The 21,542-nt window shown below is 44.1% G+C and overlaps 1 protein-coding gene across 1 annotated transcript; it reads right to left on the bottom strand.

The window, feature by feature from the left end:
- Positions 1 to 7,603: 7,603 nt before the first annotated feature.
- Positions 7,604 to 8,658, bottom strand: olig1 (oligodendrocyte transcription factor 1). Its single transcript, XM_084023058.1, has one exon. It carries the CDS (start codon positions 8,447 to 8,449, stop codon positions 7,691 to 7,693), a length of 759 nt encoding a protein of 252 aa, XP_083879184.1. The 5' UTR covers positions 8,450 to 8,658; the 3' UTR covers positions 7,604 to 7,690.
- Between the last annotated feature and the right edge of the window lie 12,884 nt (positions 8,659 to 21,542).

The raw sequence follows: 21,542 nt of genomic DNA, 5'->3' as shown, positions 1-21,542 counted from the left end.
TCTCTCTCTCCAGGCTTCAAAGTAAAAGTCATTCGGGTTTATTGTTCCGCGGGTCGAAATCGTGCAACGGCGTGATAATAAAAATGCACGACGCCGCTCGGCCTCTCCTCGTTCCTCTGAAGTGTTTTGACTCCTGCGTTTGACCCTGCCGGCTGGTTTTGGCATTCCAGCAGGCTGGAGGAGAGGAGGAGTGAGCTGTGGCCCCCGGCAACCCCCAACACACACACACACACACACACACACACACACACACACACACACACACACACATGCTGTCCTTGGGTTGAGGTGTCCAGGGTTTCTGCTGGTCAGCAGAAAGAGAACGGCTGTGTGACGGCACAAGTGTGTGTGTGTGTGTTTGGGGGGGTTGTAGCTGTCAGAGCAGCCCTGAGTGTGTGTGTGTGTTTTGTGTGTGTGTGTGTGTGTAATTTAAAAGTAAGGAAAGGTTGGGTGGCCTCTGGGAGGGAGCTGAAGTCTAGTGGCTCCGGTCCAGACCTTGTACCATGTAAACTGACTGCACACCAAACCCTTCAAAATCCTCATATTTAAAACACACACACACACACACACACACACACACACACACACACACACACACACACACACACACACACACACACACACACAAACAAAGACTCTCCCCTTTACCCTTGGCTGTCTGTTGTGGGCTGCGTGGGAGCAGATGGACAGGTTCATGGACCCTGAGGAAAGAGACGAGTGTGTTTCTCCTGCAGTCACAGGATACAAACAGTTCACACAGCAAGGAGACCAGAGAACAACAACACAATTAAAACATTAGTGTTGTTGCTTCGGCTTTCAGATCAACGTTTCAGAGCATTGCTAGAACCTGCAGTCTTGCAGGGAGATGGATGTAACGATTAGAAGAAATTTGATCCCTTTATTCAATAAGTGTTTTGTAATCTTCTTCATTGAATGCTAACAAGGAGAAGAACGTAGCAGGTTACTCATATTAAACTTTGGCAACATAATGTATTGCATATTTATGGTTTTAATAGCTCCTGAGAGCGTCTGAGAGAACGTCCTAAACAGCAGACAGACAGTGATGTTTCCAAGTACCAGATCCCCTTTAGAAAACCTCTCATTTTACTGAGTGGTGTTTGAAAGTATGTCCCCCCCACAGTCCTGGTTCTGGGTCTCTGGTTGCCCCCATCCCTACAGTGGGTCCAGAAATTCGGCCTGGGCCTCCAGAAGCAGCATCAGTGTTAAATTGTTTCATAAGCAGTCAAAGGTTCCTCTTCTAACTTTAAACAGACTGAATAACTACGAAGCTCTATTTTCATATCAGAATTAAGTGAATGAAATGAATGAAAAACTTCAAAAATTACATCACAAGTTTTAATAATGGTCCCCAATCATGTAGAGTGTTTATGCTGATACATTACAACATGCTTAACCTGTCTAAGAGTAAATGTAGTTTCAACTTAACCACCAAATAGAAGTTTTTGTGTGCAGGTTCATCACACCAACAGATGTTTTTTTTATTGAGATATTTTTTTAAAAGCAGCAAGCTGGCGGCGGGATCACATGACTTCCACATCGCTAACGCATAAGAGTGATATGAGAATCCTGCGGCGCCTCTCCCTCCGTCCCGATGATTGATGACTCCTCACACAGACGCTGTTTGCCTTCTTCAGAGCACTCGGCTCCTTCGTATGGACCCGATATTTATGGGTTTGCTGAACACTTAATACCGAGGAGACTCTCTTTGTCTCTTAATGGTCCAAAATCCCGATGATTGATGCCGAAGAAGAAAGTTTGATATGTTTCGTAATGGGTTCCTGATATTGGGATGTAATCTATAAATGATAGTTATATTTCTAGAACACACAAAATGACACTTTATAATAATCAAATATCAGACACATTTGACTCCCCCTCGGCCGAATATGGGCCACGTTCGCTCATGCAGCAGTAACGGTGAAAAACTAACCCGTCTCCGGGAGCACAATGGCGGACCCCCCGCCCCCCCTCGCCCCCCTCAGACTCCCCACATAGACGGCGCTGTCTGACAAGCCCGCCTGCCAAACAACTCAATTAAGCAGAAAGGGAGGCAAGAAAGAGGAGCCCAAACACAGGCGCGAGAGAAAGGAAGGGAAGAAAGAGGACAGGAAAACAGGAGGAGGGGAGAGGGCCGGTGGCTGTCAGCCTCCGCCGACGCCCGCCCGCCCGCCCGGCCGGCGTTTTTTGGGGGCGAGAAGAAACACAAAACAAGAAGAAAGAAAGAAAGAAAACTGATCTGTGATGTGTTAACTGGAATTCCTGCTTCCAAGGCCACCGAGGGTTCAGAGGGCAAACTGAGGGCCGGCGGGTTCATTACCACAGTGACGCACAGAGGAACCACGTTTTCACTCGTTTTCAAACAGGATTTTACATAAGTGATTATTTTACAAAGACTGCTCTAGAGTGTACTACTACTACACAACTACTAGTATTTCTCACTAAAAACATAATGCAAAGAACTGTTGTATTTGCAGGTGGAACCCTACTTTTAACAAGTTCTCTTACATCCTCATTTTGCTTTGGATTTCTGATTTAATATTTCGTCTTTGTGGAGACTTTACCCTGGCTTTTACACATTGCATGCTGGGAAATCAGAAAATAAATTGCAGTGCAAATGTTTTGCATCAAACTGCACTAATCGCAATTATAATGCATCTGAGAAAATCAAAGGGCAGACATGATATTGATGGTTGCTCAAGTGCTCAGTAGTACCTTTAAACTCCTTTAAAAATGGGTGTTTGAGAACAACGTAGCAGATTCTGGAATGATGACAAGAAAAGTGATCATTTTCACCCTGATGTTCTCCTGATGTTCTCCTGACGTTCTACTGACGTTCTCCTGACGTTGTCCTGATTCCCAGGGCTCTAAAAAAGAATCAGCCATGAACAGAAGACTGGTTTCTCTTTTTTGACGTAATGGCCTCTTGCAAACAAACAACAACTTTCTCTCTTACTTACACATTTGTAATGACTTCAATTACATTTGACATTGATTGGAGGAGGGAAACCAGGGTTTGGTGTTTCAGTGTTGATAGCGGATTATTTCAGCACCTGCAAGATTAACACGTGAAAACGAACCTCAAAAATCACCCTTATTTCTTTAACAGATCAGTTCAGATGTTCTGGAAAGACAATGCTCCGTGCCGTGACCACACACACCGCCTCGGCGGCGTCTTTTAGCCGCCCGCTCCGGGGTAATGAGGTGGCGGTTGATGGCGGCCTGTAAAGTTGTAATGAGGACGGCGGCGTGAATGGGAGAGAGGGCAGGGATGGGTGGGAGCGAACACGATGCTTAATGAGCGGGTCGGCGGGGGACTCGGCACTAACCCCCGTTGTATCGGCTCGGTATGAGAAAGAAGGGGTGACAAGAAGGGGGACCGGGGAATTTCAGGGTGGGTCCTGATGTTATTTAGGGGAGGGGATGAATAAAAGCTGGGTTAGAAAGTAAATGGGGGTCCTGACCAGCCCCTGTGCTCTGCTCATTGTGGAGGTGAAATTTATGGCTCAGGACTTCCTAAGCCAAGGACTCCCCACGTTGACTGGTTAAGTGCCGTGAAACAGTGCGACAAAAGACCCGGAGGCAAACAGCACTCTGAGATGAGAGGCTGCAGGAGAGGGGACAGTGGGAGACAATGTGGACGCTCCACATTAGAGACACATGTTGGAATATAAAGTCAAGGCCTGGATACACAACGCCGACGGCTGGAATCCTAACATACATCAGCTCTTTTTAAGAGTGTCCGGCAATTATCTGTAAAGTCCTAAAACATCAATTTTGTAAAGGTGGTTTGGCAGAACAAAACTCCACCTCTCTGATTTACAGAAATCTGTATACGAGAGGATTTAAATGTGACAGTTCAGCACATTTTAGTCTTTGTTACATCAGTAAATAAACTAGACAATGAAGAGTCCTGGAGTATCAAAGAGGTGAAGCAGATGATTCTGCAAATCCTGAGTTACGTTTCTTTCTTACAATAAACAACAATACAGTATGACTAAAGTTCGGCAATTAAACCACTTGGTTATTTGCAAACAGATTGCGGTAATTAATAAAAAGACACAATATTAATATCAAATTCCAAATGAAACAACAAAGTACATCTTTTGTAATTGCCCCCCCCAGAACTTATGTGCATCAGTGTTTTCTGATCTGACGTTTGCAACATTGCTACCGTATGGGTGAGGTTGACGTGGTTACGGTTAAAAAACTACAATTACAAAGGGAAACGTGTCCAAAGTGTGTCGTTTAAACAAAAAAGAAAAATTACAGTTATGTGTGGGACGTGTTTTCCTGTCACTTTGTTTCTAATTTCACTTAGTTTACATATTTAGTTGAAATCCAATCATGATGTTTTTCTTACAGCTAGCTATCATCATCGTATAGATTTGTTGCCACCATTTTTAAACGACATGCAACGTAAACTGAGATGCAGAAAAGTCTTGTGTAATGTGCTGGAATATCGGAATCTGTTGTTTTTCTTCGGAGGACATTCTCTCACTGGGAAACTGGGCTTCTGGCCATCTCGGCAGTTGATTTGAAATGGTGGTTTGATTATTGATTATTATATTATTGGGCAGCAATCCAGAGATCTGGAAACAGTCCTACTCAGGCTGCCCTTAACATATTATTCTACGATGTCAAGGTTGTAAGGGAGTAATGATCCTGTTTCATTTATAAGAAAAAATGCTTTCCATGAATGCACGACTATTTTTGTTTCGTTTATTTGTCGTGTTTGCATTTCATTAGCATCCCTGTGTTCCATAATGACAATAAAAGACCCTTGAATCCTTTAAAAAACACATTAGTGACTGCTCATATAGAGAATAAAGTAAAATGATACCAAGATACATTCATTTCCATTAACTATAATGCTTGTAATCCATTGTGTTTATGTAATCGATATTACTTTGCATACTTTTGGAACCTCATACCTGTTTGTGACTCTTATCCTGGTATTATTTCTTTCTTTAATCTGGTTTCATAGAAGAGAAAGTAACATTTTGGAAGCGCTGTACCTTTAACGAGAAGTCGTTGACGGTGTGTGTGTGTGTGTGTACGTATGTGTGTGTGTGTGCATTGTCTCCCTCGCCCTCCTCGCCCCATTGAACAACAGTGATGAAATGGAGATGAGTTAAAGTGCCCACACAAAGACTGACCAGACCCCTGCGTCGCCGCGACAATGAAACCACCAAACTCGAGAAAGTGAGAGCCTCTTGGAGGAAAACCCGAGAGAAAGGGCAGAGAATGAGAGGTGGGGAGAGGGGGGAGAAATTAAGGAGAAGGAGCTGAAACCATCCTGAGAACAGCAGGAAATGGATGGTGAGCAGAAAGGTGGCCGAATGGAGAGCAACCCGGAGAAAATAGCAAGGTAGCTAATCCCTCCGGAGATAAAGCAGCTATATGTAAATGAAAGACGTGAAGTTTTGCCATCTCACTTTGATCTATGAATCAGGCTCTCCCTCCCTCCCCCCTCCTCTCCTCCTTCACTCCCACCCTCTTCCTCATAAGAAAATCAAGCCTTATTTAGCTTAATCTCACTTAATGGCATCCAGCTCCTCTTTTGTCCCCCCCCCTAATAGATTCCCATTCTTTTCACTCGCCACCATTCACATATCTAACCCTCCGTAATCCTCTTATTCCGGGGTAGCAATTATTTTGAGTTTTTTTTTTATCAGCATTATGATTATGATTATTTTCATTATAATTATGCATGCAGGCCGTTGTTAAAGGGGTCCAGGTTTGCGGCGGATGAATATCCTCCCTCCTACCGGCACCTCTTATTCTCGCTCAGAATGAGGCTGCCATGCTTTCTTCCAGAGGGGTGACAAGTTTTTTTGCGAAAGCCCCCCATTCAACGAGACACATTTTCTGGGCGTTTGAACATATTGTGGAGTGAGTGTAATGAGTAGCACCAAATCACCCGTCCCGGGGCTCCTTAACACAGAAACATCAAGAATCTGAGGGTGGAGGAGAGAGTGAGAGAGAGGGGGGGCAGATAATCAAAAGGCCTCCTTTCAGGGGAGCAGTAATTACACGGGTGGGTTTTGATCTTTTGCTTGTTGGGGTGATGAATAGGGGAAGAGATGAGGACTGTTTCACCACGTAGGGGTCGGCGTCGAGGACGGAGGGAGCTTTTCGGCTCGGCGTATCAGCGGCGTATCGTCGGCATATAGTCGGTTTATCAGCGGCGTATCGTCGGCATATAGTCGGTGTATAAGCGGCGTATCGTCGGCATATAGTCGGTTTATCAGCGGCGTATCATCGGCATATAGTCGGTTTATCAGCGGCGTATCGTCGGCATATAGTCGGTGTATCAGCGGCGTATCGTCGGCATATAGTCGGTTTATCAGCGGCGTATCGTCGGCATATAGTCGGTTTATCAGCGGCGTATCGTCGGCATATAGTCGGCGTATCAGTGTTTCGTCGGCGTATAGTCGCCATATCAGTGGTGTATCGTCGGCATATAGTCGGTGTATCAGTGGTGTATCGTCGGCATATAGTCGGCGTATCAGTGTTTCGTCGGCGTATAGTCGCCATATCAGTGGTGTATCGTCGGCATATAGTCGTTGTATCAGCGGCGTATCGTCGGCATATAGTCGGTTTATCAGCGGCGTATCGTCGGCATATAGTCGGTGTATCAGCGGCGTATCGTCGGCATATAGTCGGTGTATCAGCGGCGTATCGTCGGCATATAGTCAGTGATGGTGAGTGGCAAAGGCCCAACAAACACGACGTAGCAAGAAGTTCGTTGCTGTTTATGTAAGTGAATCGGTTCTCAAGGAAGTGTGGGAGGGCGAGCGAGGCAGCAAAGAAAAAAAAGAGGGGTCGTTCTTTTTTTTTATAAAAGTTTTATACAAATGAGGGCAGTATCTCACAGAAAGTGACAATCAAGGCGTGATGTAATGGTTTAATATTTACAAGACTCAACTCTGTCTCCTAGAAACGACTTTGCAACTAATTTGAACAGAGAACAAAATTCGGGGGATTGTAATGGCAGGAGGATTACAATTAATGACGAAATTACCAATATATAACCAACATATCTGGCAACATGTTGTAACACCATGATTTTTCCAAAGGCTTCACCAAAGGACTTTTGTTGCTTGAACTCAATCAGGTGCAGAACTCTGGTGTAAATGTTAAATTGATGTTCAATCAATAAAACGTTAGATATGAACAAAATCCAGGAGCTGTGATTGGAAAGACAAATGAGTCGTATATATAAATGTAATTTAAGAGAATGATATGGCCTGTAGCTTCTAGGATTCCACTTTTATATAAAAACAAATTTGTGACTTTAGTTTCAGGAAATAGTAAATTTAATGACATGAGCTTCTTCACTTCCAACCAGCGAGAACAGACAAAACACACACACACACACACACACACACACACACACACACACACACACACACACACACACACACACTATCAACAAGAATCATGAAAGTAAATTGTTCCTCTTGTGAAAATGAGAGAATCTCATAAAGAAACTGTCTTACCAAACACAGTAGTAGATCCATTAGGTTTTTAAAAAAAGGATACTCGTGAGTTATTGCAGCAAATTATTATAAACATGTTAAAAATGTTAGAAAAATAACAATTCATATATTTAGAAAAAAAGTGATAACAGTCATCAAGTCAGTTCTTAAACTTCAACTTCAAGGTGTCACTTTGGGAACCTTGGAGCCGGAGTGGAGTGGCTAAATCTGGGCAGTCTGCAGACCCCACAGGGGCACAGGGGCCCTCCTGAGGCCCCTGCAGAGCTCCACTGCACCGGAGCCATCGAGGCCTCCATGGGGCCCGGAGACAACAGGGGACATTTGGCAGCAGACGATGACGTGGCGGAGGAAGAGGAGGATGCTGCCGTGGTGAGGAGGGACTCCTGGGTGAGGAGGAGCTGGCTGGGGCCAGATATGAGGGGCCACCCTCCGGCCAGCAGCAGCCGAGGGACCGGCCCCGTGTTCACCCCCATGCCGACGCTCACCTCCCCCAGCAGCCGCCGCATCTCCTGCAGAGACGAGCTCAGGAGGAGGATGTAGTTCCTGGCCAGGACCAGGGTGGAGATCTTGGAGAGCCTGCGGCCCGGAGGGGCCCCGGCCTGGTGGGACGGAGGGGAAGAGGCCGACGACGGTGAGGAGGCGTAAGGTACCATGACCTCCCTCAGGGCATCCATGGCGATGTTCAAGTCCTGCATCCGCTTCCGCTCCCTGCTGTTGATCTTCCTCCGGAGCTCCTGCTGCTCCTCGGGGCTCAGCTCCCTCTGAGGCTTGGCCGGTCTCGGGCCGCTATGGAGGCCCAGCATGGCGGGTTTCAGGCGGGAGCTCAGGTTGAACCCCGGAGGGCAGTGGGGCAAGTCCTGCACGGACCCGGGGCCACAGAGAGACTGCTCCTGGGACCGGATCACCGGGTTTGACAGCACGTTCATGATCTGTTCAGAGGTGTGCCGCCGTCACAGTTGTCCTTAAGAATGTCCTCGGCAAAAGATCAAGTTTAAGACCAAAAATTCTGCTTTTAATAAAGAAAATCCACAAAGTGTAAAAATCCCACCTTCCTTCCCTACACCTCCACCTGTCGATGTCTCCTTCGGGTGCAGAAAACAGCTGCCATCCGGCACGATGACAAGTCACCAGAGGTTTCTTTTGGACTTTTTGGCTTCAGAGTGAATGAGAGCTTCCTAAAGTGGCTGCTCAGTTTTATCTCACTTCATCAGCTGCATGTGGTGAGAACGACGGTGGAAAAGTGAGCTAAATGCTCCCCTCACCCCCCCCACCCCCTTAACTCAACTCCTCCCAGACACATGATGAGCTCTGTGGATTCATGAGGGACTTTTATCAGATTTGAAAAACTGAGTAAATACAATCCCATTCAAGATCGAGACGATTTAAGGCAAGATATTAGAAAATTGTGGATTATTTAGTTAATCCTGTAAGTAATCTCATTGATTGAATCAGAATGTTTGAAGAGAAAACCATCCACGTGAAGACTAAAAGCCCCCTTATGTGATTTACTCTTTTGTTTGAAAGGGTTTTTTTGTTGTTGCAATTTTGTATTAATCTACAAGAAACATAAAAAACTATAACATTAAAAACTAAAGTGTCTTCATGTCATCAGACCACAAACGTAAAGAAACTGGAACGTCTACATTTTATGTTGTTTTTGCTGCTGTTTTCTTTGCCAGGACAATCATGTAAAAGAGAATTTCAAATGAAGTAACCAAATATAAAACCCTGCACAATTGACAACGAAGACACAATCCTACAATTCCAAGAAGCTTTTGGGCGAGCTGAGCAAAGTATTTCAAACTCTTCAGACACAATGATACATTTACAGTTTTTGTATTTTAAAGTTATTACATTTGTAAGGAGCATTGCATTTCTAAGCAGTGTTGTTGAGGTCAGATGGAGCATTTGGATTATTTAACGTTAGTAAGTAAGTCAAGAAGCAGGTAGGTATCTGGAACATCTTAGTGAATATGGCAAGGACAAGGACATCAAGGACATTGTCATAACTCTCAACTGTGACGTCCTTTTGTCTTTTTTTAATACCAAATTCCTGAAAAAACGTCCCACACATTTGTTTTCAGTGCTAATTGGAAAATCTTGAGCATGTTAGCATGCTGATGTTAGCATTTGAGCCAAAGCAACCAGCCTTTTTTGTCGACTCCCGTTAGCACCTGACAGTATGAGCATCGTCGCTTCCACTTTCTTTTCTTTTGTCTGAAGTCATTCGAAAGCACTCACAAGAAACACAACATGGCGGGGGCTTCGTCGCTACTTTGTGATGCGACAGAGGGCAGGTATTAGCCGGGCGCTAATTGTGTCAGAGAACGGTTTTGGCAAACTGTGAATGGATACATCATTGTGTGCCGCGGAGTTAATTGCCGGTTTTTGAGGTGGAGGTTATTGTTGCCTGGGCTCTGAGTGCTACGCTAACCAAATTGGCTTTGGCGGAGAGCTTGGGCACGGTTCCAGACAGCCAGACAACAGGCCAATTGACTCCGACCACAGGTGAAGCTGGCGAGGGGCACCGAGCAAGGCTGGAAACCTCAAACGTGCCATTCATGAGCCACAAAAGGGGACCTCGGCATCACTCGGGTTGGGAGCCTGGCCGTCCTTTGCACTCCCCTCCCACCCCTCCCCCCTCCTTGTAAAGCCCATCTGAGCGGGAGAAAAGGAAGGCAGGGGGATGAGGGGAAGGACAGCACCGTCACAAAACAGAAAGCAAGTTGTGTACGATGAAAGCAGAAGGAGACGCGGAGGAGGAAGACCCCCTCTGTTCTCCCCAGCCGCTGCTCGCTTGTCGTTTTCAACAAGTGAAAGATGTGTGCGGAGGCGCTTCCCTTCCCTGCCAGCGGTCCGGTGGCGTCCGGCTGCTGCGCGCGATTGAAGCTGAATGGACGACTGCAGACGGACAGGAAAAGGGGAGGCCTCCCCCCTTGCGTGAAAAGGGCCAGGCGGATGGCCCTCGCACCTGCAGGGGAACAGAGTGCAGGCAGCCAGGATGAATGTGTGCATGTGTGTGCGTTTGTGCACCCGCTAGCTCAATTTGATGTCTAGTGCCTCGACAATGAGGGGTAATAAACGGAGTAATGAAAGGAAACAAGCCGTGGTGGTTTTGTATTTTTGGGGGGGATCTGGTGTCAAGAAGAAGAAGAAGAAAAAAAGGACACCTGCAAGGAGCGACACATGCAGAAGTCAGAATAGAAGGAGAAAGAAAGAAGCTGGTGTCTTCTAGGAAAACGCACCTCCCCCACTTTTTTTATCCACTTACAAGGGAAAGAAAAGTGAGCTTGATTTGGGGCTGTAGTCCAGCATATCCGCCCCCCAGCTTCCAGGCTCCTTTTGATGAGGCTGGACCAGGGCAGGAGCACCGGTGGCTTCAGGGCAGGGGGAAGACTAGTGTCTTTATGGTGGAAGGGGTACTATCCATCTGGGCAAGGCCGTCCAATGGTGGCTCTGCACCTGGGAGCTAAATGCCTCGTCTGTGTGGAGCTGTTTCCTGAGGCTGACAGACAGGAAGACACCTCGGCCAAACTCCTGGGTCAATGTATCCCCCAGTACAGGATGAAAAATACACCACAAGTGACACCAACCAAAATAATGGTTATGATTTTTTCCCCCTTTTTGGTTTCCTGGAATAAGCATGTGGATATTTATTTAGTTTTTAGTCAATTTCATTTTTGCTGGTGGGGTTTCTTGGTTGATTGATTCCAGTGTGGATTTATGAATTTCTTTGATTAATTCATTTTAACTGAGGAATTCCAGGGTTTTATAGATCAAATTAATACGCACTTCTGATCATTTGCAACATTCTGCCTAAATAAACACGATATAAAATGTTGAACTAAATTGTTTCTATTACATTTAAAAATGTACACAGAATTTTGTATTTTTATGATTATTTAAAAAAATGCTCTTTTAATGTTGACAAATAATTACTGATAAATGCACGCATATTTCGAGGAGAAAAATTAAAAAACGATCTTTCATCATTGAAAAGAACAACAAAACAAAACGATCTACTGGCCCTTTAATTGAACACAAATTGACATAATTATAAATCCACCTCGTTGGTTATAAAGAGACGGTTTCACAAATGAAGTCAAGCCACAAGCTGTCTGCTGCTGGTCTGGACACAATCTTGACTTAATGGAGTCAATTTACATCAGGTGTCTGATTGAGCTCTTTTGTGCGTCACTTGATGGGGCGTCAACGCGTTCGCCGCCTCGCCGCGACGACGTATGTTCTCAAGGAGGCTCCACAAATTGGGACGATTACGTAGCTATTTTCCGTGTCCTTATCACTGTTTGTCGGACAAAATCGCTTGTTGCTTAGAGGCTCAAGCAGAATCAAACAGAAAACACATTTATTCTGATTGGCTAGCAGTGTCTTGATTGGCCAATCAGAGCACAAGAGGCCTCTTATAGACAAACAGCACGCAGGTATTTCTCACCTGGTTGTTTCCTGCATTGATGCAACACAGGGTTTTTATTTCTTAGCTAGTAATCCGACTTATTTCGGTCAGAAAACATGAATTGATAGAAGCAACAAGGCTGATCACAGGTTTCTTTATGACACAATACATATACAAGGAAGATTTAGACTTTGGGAAGAATTAACTGAAATTCTTGGGTTTATTTTTTAAATAAAAAAGGTTTAAATTGTTTTTGCTACACCCCAACAATTGTGCGACTACTTTATTCAGTGTTTTATCGGCTAAATAGTCATTTTCTTTGATTTTCAGGGTATAAATGTACGTGACAGTCATGCTGTTTTACTTTACATACGTATTGCGAAGAAATATGGTAAATAAAAGCAGCACAAAGGTGGAGCTTTTGTCACGGGGGCAGTTGGGGCGCTGGTTGCCTCAGGTGGGACCTCTTGCCCCCCCAACCTCCCATAGTACAATGTTACCAATCACTTTGTTTTCCTATTTAAAAGCACTGATCCAACCTCAGCTCAAACTGTACAATCATTTTTGCAAAATGCATCATAAAAGCAGGTGATTTGTTTCGTTTGGAACCCTTTAAAAGCCGGTTTCGGTTTGATAAATGCATTTTAACCAGAGCGTTAAACGAGGATCTGCACCTGCTTCGCATCCACAAACTGTCTTCGGCCTCCAATGTGCAGAGAGAGAGAGTCTAATGAGAAATTAACAGTTGCCAGTGACTGGTTTCCTCCACGTGTCCCCGCGGGCAAACAGGTGCAGCGACGGCGGCAACAATGGAAACACAAACAGAAGAGTTTTTTTTGCTACCGGCAACAAAGCGGCGACGGAGGACGCACTCGTCTATTGGGCCTAACTCCTGCTCCGCCGCGAGGCCCGGGCCAAAGACATGAGAAGATTACAAGCTGTTAATAAGGTGGAACCAATCGACTGAAGGTCCGCTTTTGTCCTTCCCAGCATGCTTTGTGAGCGCTGCCCTGGGATAGTCGGCATTTGGTGCTGATCATAGTGGCGGCGGAGGATAATGAAGGTGGGGTGGGTGGGTGCTGGGGGGTGGGGGGGTGTATGGTTTCAGCCCCTCGGGCCCTTTGTGAAAGAGAGCCTAAACGCTTCGCTCTCAATAGCTGCACACGCTCAGTCGGTCGCGCTTGTTTAAATACAGATGGACGTTTGCCACGTTTCATATTTTGGAGTATTTATCGTTGTTTTGTTTTGATTTATTCCTGCTAGATCTGCTTGGCTCATCCCTTTCAAAATAAAAGCTTGTAAAACTTTTAATATATTCTTAATCACTTTCAGTTCTGATTTGTTTGCAACTTTCGATCCAAAGTTCATCAAACTTAACCCAACTCAGTCTATTGTTCTAGCAGATGTTCCTCCCTGAAACAATGCCACCGGGGGAGTTGTAGGCCGGCTGCTAATAGGAAAGTGTAGTTAACCCCCCCCTTACAAAGTACCCTTAATACCCCCGATCCTATTTTAACCGTGACAATGATGGATTCACAGACTCTAAACTTCCACAGGAATCCTTGTCCAAAGTCAAACAGAGAGCGTCTTCTTCTACGTCTTCTCCTTCTTCTCCTCCGGTGGAGGTCAGGAGCATCCCTAGTTAAAGTCCAAACGTTGAGGGGGCGGGTTGAGATGTTTCTTTTGGGAAGGTTTTTTATTAGCGCTACAAGGCCGAGGGTGGGTTTTCAGAGGTTATCCCCGTCTGTATGGAGGGCGGGGCAGCGAGACCAAAGTCACTGTTGAAGTGAAAGCTGATCAGCGGTATGATGGATGAGGATATGCGTCCCCAGAAATTGGACTTCTGTGAGTTAAGCAGTTCAGCGAGAAAAAAAAAGAAGGGGAAACAGGCTTTGATTGTCTTATGGACGAATAAAAAGACAAAAAAGGCGGGCTGTGGGGTCCGTGTAGAAGGCCGATTTATCTTTCTGAACATCTAATCAAGCGACAAAAACACCCACTACATCTCTAAAACTCTGGCAAACCTTTTCTTTGACCTAATTCTAACGATAAAATCCAGTTTATTTATATTTGGGAGTCATTTTCTTGTAGTTTTCATGTCTATAGGGACGTTGTAGTAGACGTCTTAGTTGTGATAAACAGGAATGATCCTTTAATATTAGGATTGCAATAATGAGCAGCTAAAACGAGAAAATCTTACAATGCAGGATACAGTGACAGGTTCAGAGATTTGTCAAGGTTTTGGTGTTTTTCCTTTTCCATCCAGACAAAGGCGGTATTTTCTGAATACGTCTTAAGAAGATGAGGGATCAGGGATCACACCTCCCAGCTGCAAAGATACTGCTCGGGAGGAAAACGGTGTCCGGTGGCTAATTTCTCTAATTTGCTACGCCGTGAATGAATGGACGCCAATGGGCTCAGCGGATGAAAGTGTGTTGCAGTGAGTGGTGAATCCACTCATCCTCTCACAGACACACACCCATTTCATTCTTTTCATCTTAAATATCCTCCCATTTTAATTTAAATTAAAAAAATGTTCAGGTTTTAGCCGCGTTTCCATTGAATCGTCAAGCGAATTTTCAGCAAACCGTTGCAAAAAAGAAACCTGTTTTTCATGGATTCATCCTGGTTTGAAGTGAATAATCAGGACTATACAGCATACGTCAGAAGTTGATGCCATATGCTATAGATCTGTTATATGCCAATTACCAGAGTAGAAGAAGAAAGAGAGGTTGCACACTTGTTAAGTCAACTTGACCCGTCTACAAGCAAAAAATAGACGCGGAGGCAATATAAATATATGTCTGGGAAGATGCCAACAGCTGTGGATCAAGCCATGATCGTGAATTGTCTAAATTTGTCAGAATTTATTCTGCAAACTCGTTCCATTTCAAACTTTTCTTTGCAAAGACAAAAAGAAACAATCCAGCTTATAATTATTTTGCACAACTTGGGAAGATTTAACACATTTTGTTGCTTCAATGCAGCCTTTGTAATCCAGTCACTCATAATGCACATAAAAAAAATAAATAAATTATAAATATTTTGCTGATCTATTCGTGGGGAAACCTATTCTCTCATTTGTTCCTTTTAAAGTGAACATCATTTTGCATGCAGGCTGGCAGATGGATGTAGTGGATGTAAGATGAGTCTTTCAGGCGTTGATGGACACATCTGTCAACCTATACACTCTGTATGACAAACACACACACACACACACACACACACACACACACACACACACACACACACACACACACACACACACACACACACACACACACACACACGACCCCCCTCTCCTCGAGACCGAGTCTCTCCACGTTCGACCTCCTCCAGCGGCTCATTCACCTCCCACTGAGGTCCCGCTCCTCTCAGCACATTAAAATCCCCACTAAGGAGATCTGACGGATCCGACTGAAGCAGCCTCCATTCTCCCTCTCCATTCAGCCTTCACTCCGATTAAACTGCAGCAGGTTTATCACAGATGTCGTCCCCCCAAAACTCACGGCCGGCCTCCCACCGAGGACTCGAGTGTGATGGCAGGTGACTGACATGTTGGAGTATGAAACACAGATTTAAAAACAATAAAGGAAAACACAACTTCCTAGTGAGTCGGATGACGGCCATGTGGACTGTGGTGCTAATTTGATTCATGAAACACGGGGGACCTCAGAGAGCTGACATATGGTGCGGTGCAACGTGATAGCGGGCTTCACTAACTTGACAAATTGGGGTTGTAGTCGTTAAAACATCTCGCAATGGCTAAAAAACCATCACTCAGGACCGGCTCAACCACAGACCAGAGACAGAGCCGGTCTGGTCTTTCTATCAACTCCAATGGAAACCATCCTGTATCGGCATTAGAGCGTCAGAGCAACTGAGGAAGTATAAGAAGCCGGGAGGTGGATGGGTCAAACAATCTCTGCAGATCTAGAACTATATGTTGACATTTCGTCACATATCAGAATCAGATCAGAATCAGAAAGGAGTTTATTGCCAAACAATAAAGCAAAGTGCTGCAGTCAAGAACATGAATAGAGAAAATGACCATACAAAAAGTTTGTTTTTTCCTGAACCTAAGTAAATGGTTTGGTTGCCTAAACCTAAACTTCCTGTGAAGATTCAAGTTTATTTTGAAAATACGATTGGAAATCGAACGCAGGTGGAGCAACTAGATATGAGGTATTTGATGGTTGGGAGTGAGAATGTGTTGAAGACAATGTAAAATGCTCAGAGTGAGAATTTAAAATAAATTACATCAAATTTGGTCTTAGATATAAATCATTAGGATTGGTGAGTTAAAGAGGAATGAATACGAGTCCTGTATAGCCATTCTAGGACACCCTGAGTGTGTGTGAGTGTGTGTGAGTGTGTGAGTGTGTGTGTGTGTGTGTGTGTGTGTGTGCGTGTGTGTGTGTGTGTGTGGTTTCCCATCATCACTTTCCCTGAACCCTGTCAGGTTGAGTTTCTTTGTCCAAATGTCCCAGCTGGCAGGGGACAGACATGAGACACAGTCACCAAAACATATGGGATGTCATCCACACCACACACACACACACACACACACACACACACACACACACACACACACACACACACACACACACACACACACACACACACACACACACACACACACACACACACACTCACATTTACCTTGTTAACAAGCATGAGCCTCTATGTATATGTTTGTTATGTATGAGAGAGACCATTTGATGTTTTTTTGTGATATTTTTTGTATATTTTTTGCCAGGTTTTCGAGGTATGAAGTATGTTCAACGCCCCTGCAAGTTAAAAGAAATATATTTTAAATGTTTTTTCAGCTGACTTAAATACTGTTTTATTTGGAAAAATGTGGTTCCAATGAAACCTTTCCACAGCTAGATGATAAAAAAGATATGTTGTCGAGGCAGATAAATCTAAACCTGGACCATTTTAATATAATATACTATATCAGCATCAAATCTCAGGCTTTTCCTCCAGATTCTGGAAATTGGCTCCAAGGAATCCCATTCAGCCTCAAGTGGATTAAAGAGGTCCAGCATGGGTGTTGGGTGATGTGGTCTGTCCCCCCTTGGTGTTCTGGTTCACCCTGACGGTGTTGGATGGGTTTGAGGATCGGGGTTCTGTGCAGACCGGTCAAGTTCTTCCAGTTCCAAGTTCTTCAGGGATTCTGTGCACAGGGGTGTTATCATTTCGTCATGGCAACCGTCCTCCTCAGCAGCTCAACACACCGAAGCATGACAGCGATGAGAACTTATTTTGTTACTCGATTTGATAATTGTCTGTTTCTTAGATTTGGGAGGGGGCAGGTGACACACACACACAAACACACACACACACACACACACACACACACACACACACACACACACACACACACACACACACACACACACACACACACATACCAGTGAAAGGCATTTAGGAGGCCCTCATCCTGGAGTCATTCAAAGTGCCGTCCACCCATCAGACAACTGGTCCCCCCCCCTCAAAGCAACACCCCTCTGAGACCTCTGTGCTCGCTGCATCTTGGTGGATTCATGTCCCGGTCCTGCACCCTTCGGATCCACTTTGATGTCTAATCCCATCCTGACTGTGTCCTCCTTCAGTCCGCCGAGCCGCTCGGCCGGTCATGAATATCCAAAGGTCTGCTTTACTTGACAGGATTATCCGTCCATTCAAAGCCACTGGGGACGATTCTTCAGCCACAAGAAACACACTCAATGGATCTTCTGCTCTCTGGCTTTGTCTCTCCCGCTCTCCTTTGCTCTCCCCTCTCCCTTCTGTCTTTGTCCCCTTTTGGGCTTTTAACTAAACACATTGATCCACCCGATCGAGGAGTTCATCTGCTGCGCTTCATAGATTATTGAACACACACACACACACACTTACTTGTTAAGTTCTTAGGTATGAAGCGATACAGAAATATCCAGATGAAATGATCAGAAAAGTGTGTTTTTTTCCCACGAGTATCTTATTGTGAACAACCCATCACACAGTGATGTCACTACGCAGCAACAACGAAAACAATCACGGTGATGGGAGATGGATCCTGAATTCCAGGAGACTCACTTAAAGAAATCCAGCTTTGCATGAGTGTGTGAGTCCCGTGTGTTAATCCATAACTAAACAATTATCAGCAATGATCTCTCAATCATTTCCAACATCGATCAGCATCAGATCACAAAAGGATCGGCCCGGTCGGCAGGAAGAAGAGTTCACATCGTACGTTCCTGCAAATCAAAATTATGTTGACTATTTTTAATTATTCATTGTATGCAAATCATAAAATAGTGCTTTATGTATTTGAATTGACGACGTCAGGTGCAGGTCCGATCCTGGTTGTTTGGTTGGTTGAAAGATACAGATAATAAACAGTTATTTATGTAGTACAATAATAGAGGTATTATGTTTTGTTTTAATTTTGTTATTATTTTGTGTTGGATATATATATCTCATATTCAGATTTGGATAATGACTATTAGATATGTGATCTATATGTAGATTAAACCTGATAATGTAAAGAAGCTTCCTCCTGTCCCTCAAACTTGAATGATTTATTGTGATTTTTTTTGTCTTTTTTCACATTTGTATGACATATTTTATCTCATCTTGCTAGCTTATCCAAAAAGTGACCCGATGCTAGCTGACGAGAACGCTAATCAGGCACACGACACTCAAGAACGTATGATGTCTCAGCGTTGGTTTGGACAGAATAACAGCGCAATTTCTTATTACGAGTAACCATCACGACCAGGAGCCTGCATGAGGCGTTTAGGGAGCGTTGGTCAACTGTAACATCTATCGTTAGCGGTTGTGTGTGATCTGGGGGGGTTAGGACCTTGCTGGCCTCTCCCACCCTGATGTGTTGGAGTCCATCATGTGTGTTGTGGTGGTTCAGGATGAGCAGATGAGTCGGAGTAAACATGAGTCTCATGGGAAACGGTGACCTCGGAGGTCTCACATTCACCTCAGAGCTCCATCTTCTCCCTTGTAAGTGTTAAATCCCACCTTTGTGTCCGACGGCGTGCCTGTTTGTTTATCTTCCCCTCTTTTATTCCTCTCTTATTCCTCTCTTATTCCTCCTCTCACCCGCATCAGTATCTCTTTCTGTTATCCCGCCACCTTTGATGCGTCCCACCGATCTGTCTAATCCGCTGGGCCAACACGACGCGATGTACGTCTGTACAGACCGATGCTCCCCTTCTGTTCGACGTTATGAATATTTAAACTGTCACAGAATCGACGCTCACGCTCTCAGCATCGGCGGATAAGTCAGCCTGCCACCAACGGTGGATAAGGAGCTGTTTATTCAAATCCGCTCGCAGGGACGGGACGCCCAGCTGCTATTGGCTCGCTGTTTTCCAACAGAGCTGAAAAGACACCACTGAGTTTGTCTTTTAGACTTCGGCAGTGTGTTTGTTGGGACGTGAGAAGAAAGAGAAACTGTCTCTCTGAAAATATGTACAGATATTACATGAGAATAAGAAGAAATTGAAATATTACTATAGTCTTGTTGAAGTGATCGGGGGCCATTTAAGGCTTTGGTCACATTAAAGGGAAATACGTTTTGTACGTATAAAAAAGTTTTTGAATATTCAACCAAGACCAACATCTCTCCCTAATGTTGCATTGTGAGCCCCTAATATATATCCATAAACATTATAATCATGCTTCAGATGTAGATAACTGACAAATGAAATCAATCATTGCACACATTCATTGAAAACGTTTTCATACGCAAAAGACATAAATGTGACTTTAAATGCAATTGCACCACCTTTATAAATTGCTAGCTGGAGCCCTGAAACCTGTGTTGAGTCAGCATTTTTGTACTTCCGGTTTCATCTCACAAATCAGTGTTTTTTACCCCATTTTTTAGTTTTTATGGGATTTTGGTTCGATGCCTTAAATCAGGTCTGAGGTTAACATAAGCTTAAGAGATTTTACCATTTTGTTCAAAGATATAAAATCCGTCCGTAGAAACCATTAGGAGCATTTTTTAAGGTTTAGCCTGACATGACATGATGGTACGACGGGTCAACGTGTGCTGTGAGACAGGTCTACAGACAGAAGAGGGACGACACCAACAACTTGGATTGTGATGAATGATGTTGTTTTTATATTAATTTATTTATTTACATACATGTACAGAGAACTTGTACAAAGAATAGCATACACAATCCATTTCCCCAGCGTTATACATTTCTCCAACTGAAGCCTTAGTATAAAAGTAAGTCTCTCCATACAGTAAATTTCTTGGATGATCCCACGCCACGGGTCCAATGTTGGAAGGTCTAGTTGCAACCATTTCCTAGTTATAGCTTTCCTACAGCTTGCCAAAAGTATTTATCCTAATGTAGGACTGTTCCCGGTATTTTACTGAGATATAAAGTAACAAAAGAGAAATCTAAATCCACCACAATTATTTTATTTGTCTCAGTAGCCACCTTTCTCCAGAATGACCGGCCCAAAAAACATGAAAGTGATTGGCCATAGAAGTTCCACATTGTCTCCAACAGAGGCCTCGGCTCCACGAATGAGGTTTGGATGAACAATAAAGTTTCACGTTCTTACAAACCTGCTGTCCACTTAAATCTGTTTCTTCTGTCTGATTGTAAATTCAATTTACCTCCTGTAAAACTGTGGTGCGTCAAGTTGTAGATGTCTCTTCATCAATGAAGGAAAAGGGCCTTTTCGGGCCTAATGGCATCAAGAGACGGACCTTGAAGATGTAATTCCACCGTTCGGCCACTTTGGAACATTTGCTTCAAAGACTGAAACTCTTCCTCTGGGTTTGTTGCCAGTAGACAAGAAGGCCATTCTGTTTTTTTCGGAGGTGTTAACAGTAAAAATCTGACGTGGACGACCTCTTTTTTCTTCATTTGATATCTGTTAAGTTTCTCTCTCAAACTTTGTAACAGCTGGTGATTGTTGGAACAGTGGATCAGACTCTCAACAATGATGGAGCATGATTTCAGTCCAGTGATATGGCTGGAAATTGCTTCCATGTTGTGTCACCATTATATGGATCCATCTGACGGTGGATAATGTAGGAAAGTATGTGTATGAATGTGGAGGTGCAGGATACCTGCGAATAGACTGTATTTTTTGTTTTGCCGTATTGCACCAAATGACCTCTTCCTCTCCGAAACGTCCTCCAAAAAAACACTGAAGGACTTTGAATAATTCAATCCCGCTAATGAGACGAATAAACAAATGCTGGCATGAATATTCAGAGATTTGGGTTCATATCGTTCCAGCTTCAAAGGCCTTTGGAAAACATTGCAACAGCATGCACAGTCTGCTATGCAGCTGCTGCCTCTTCCTAAAGTGTACATCGGGCCTTTTAACTGTCACCACAGAAAATCAGTCTTTTCCAACAGATGCACTCTTACAGTTGGACATACAGTCATCGCTGTTTGAGATGAAGCTGATTCCCAAACAGCCGAAGTCACCTTGTGCTCAGCTGACTTCATTGGAATCGTCCAGAACAAGAGACGAGGTCACAACTAGTTTGTTTCCAACGCTGGAAATATTACAATTATAGAAAAGATCTTCTATTTGATTCAACAAATATACAAAACTTTACATTT

This window comes from Eutrigla gurnardus, assembly GCF_963514095.1.
Source record: "Eutrigla gurnardus genome assembly, chromosome: 12".
In the NCBI taxonomy this organism is placed as follows: domain Eukaryota; kingdom Metazoa; phylum Chordata; class Actinopteri; order Perciformes; family Triglidae; genus Eutrigla; species Eutrigla gurnardus.
The sequence above is the reverse complement of the archived record's forward strand: the minus strand, read 5'-3'. Positions and strand labels throughout refer to the sequence as shown.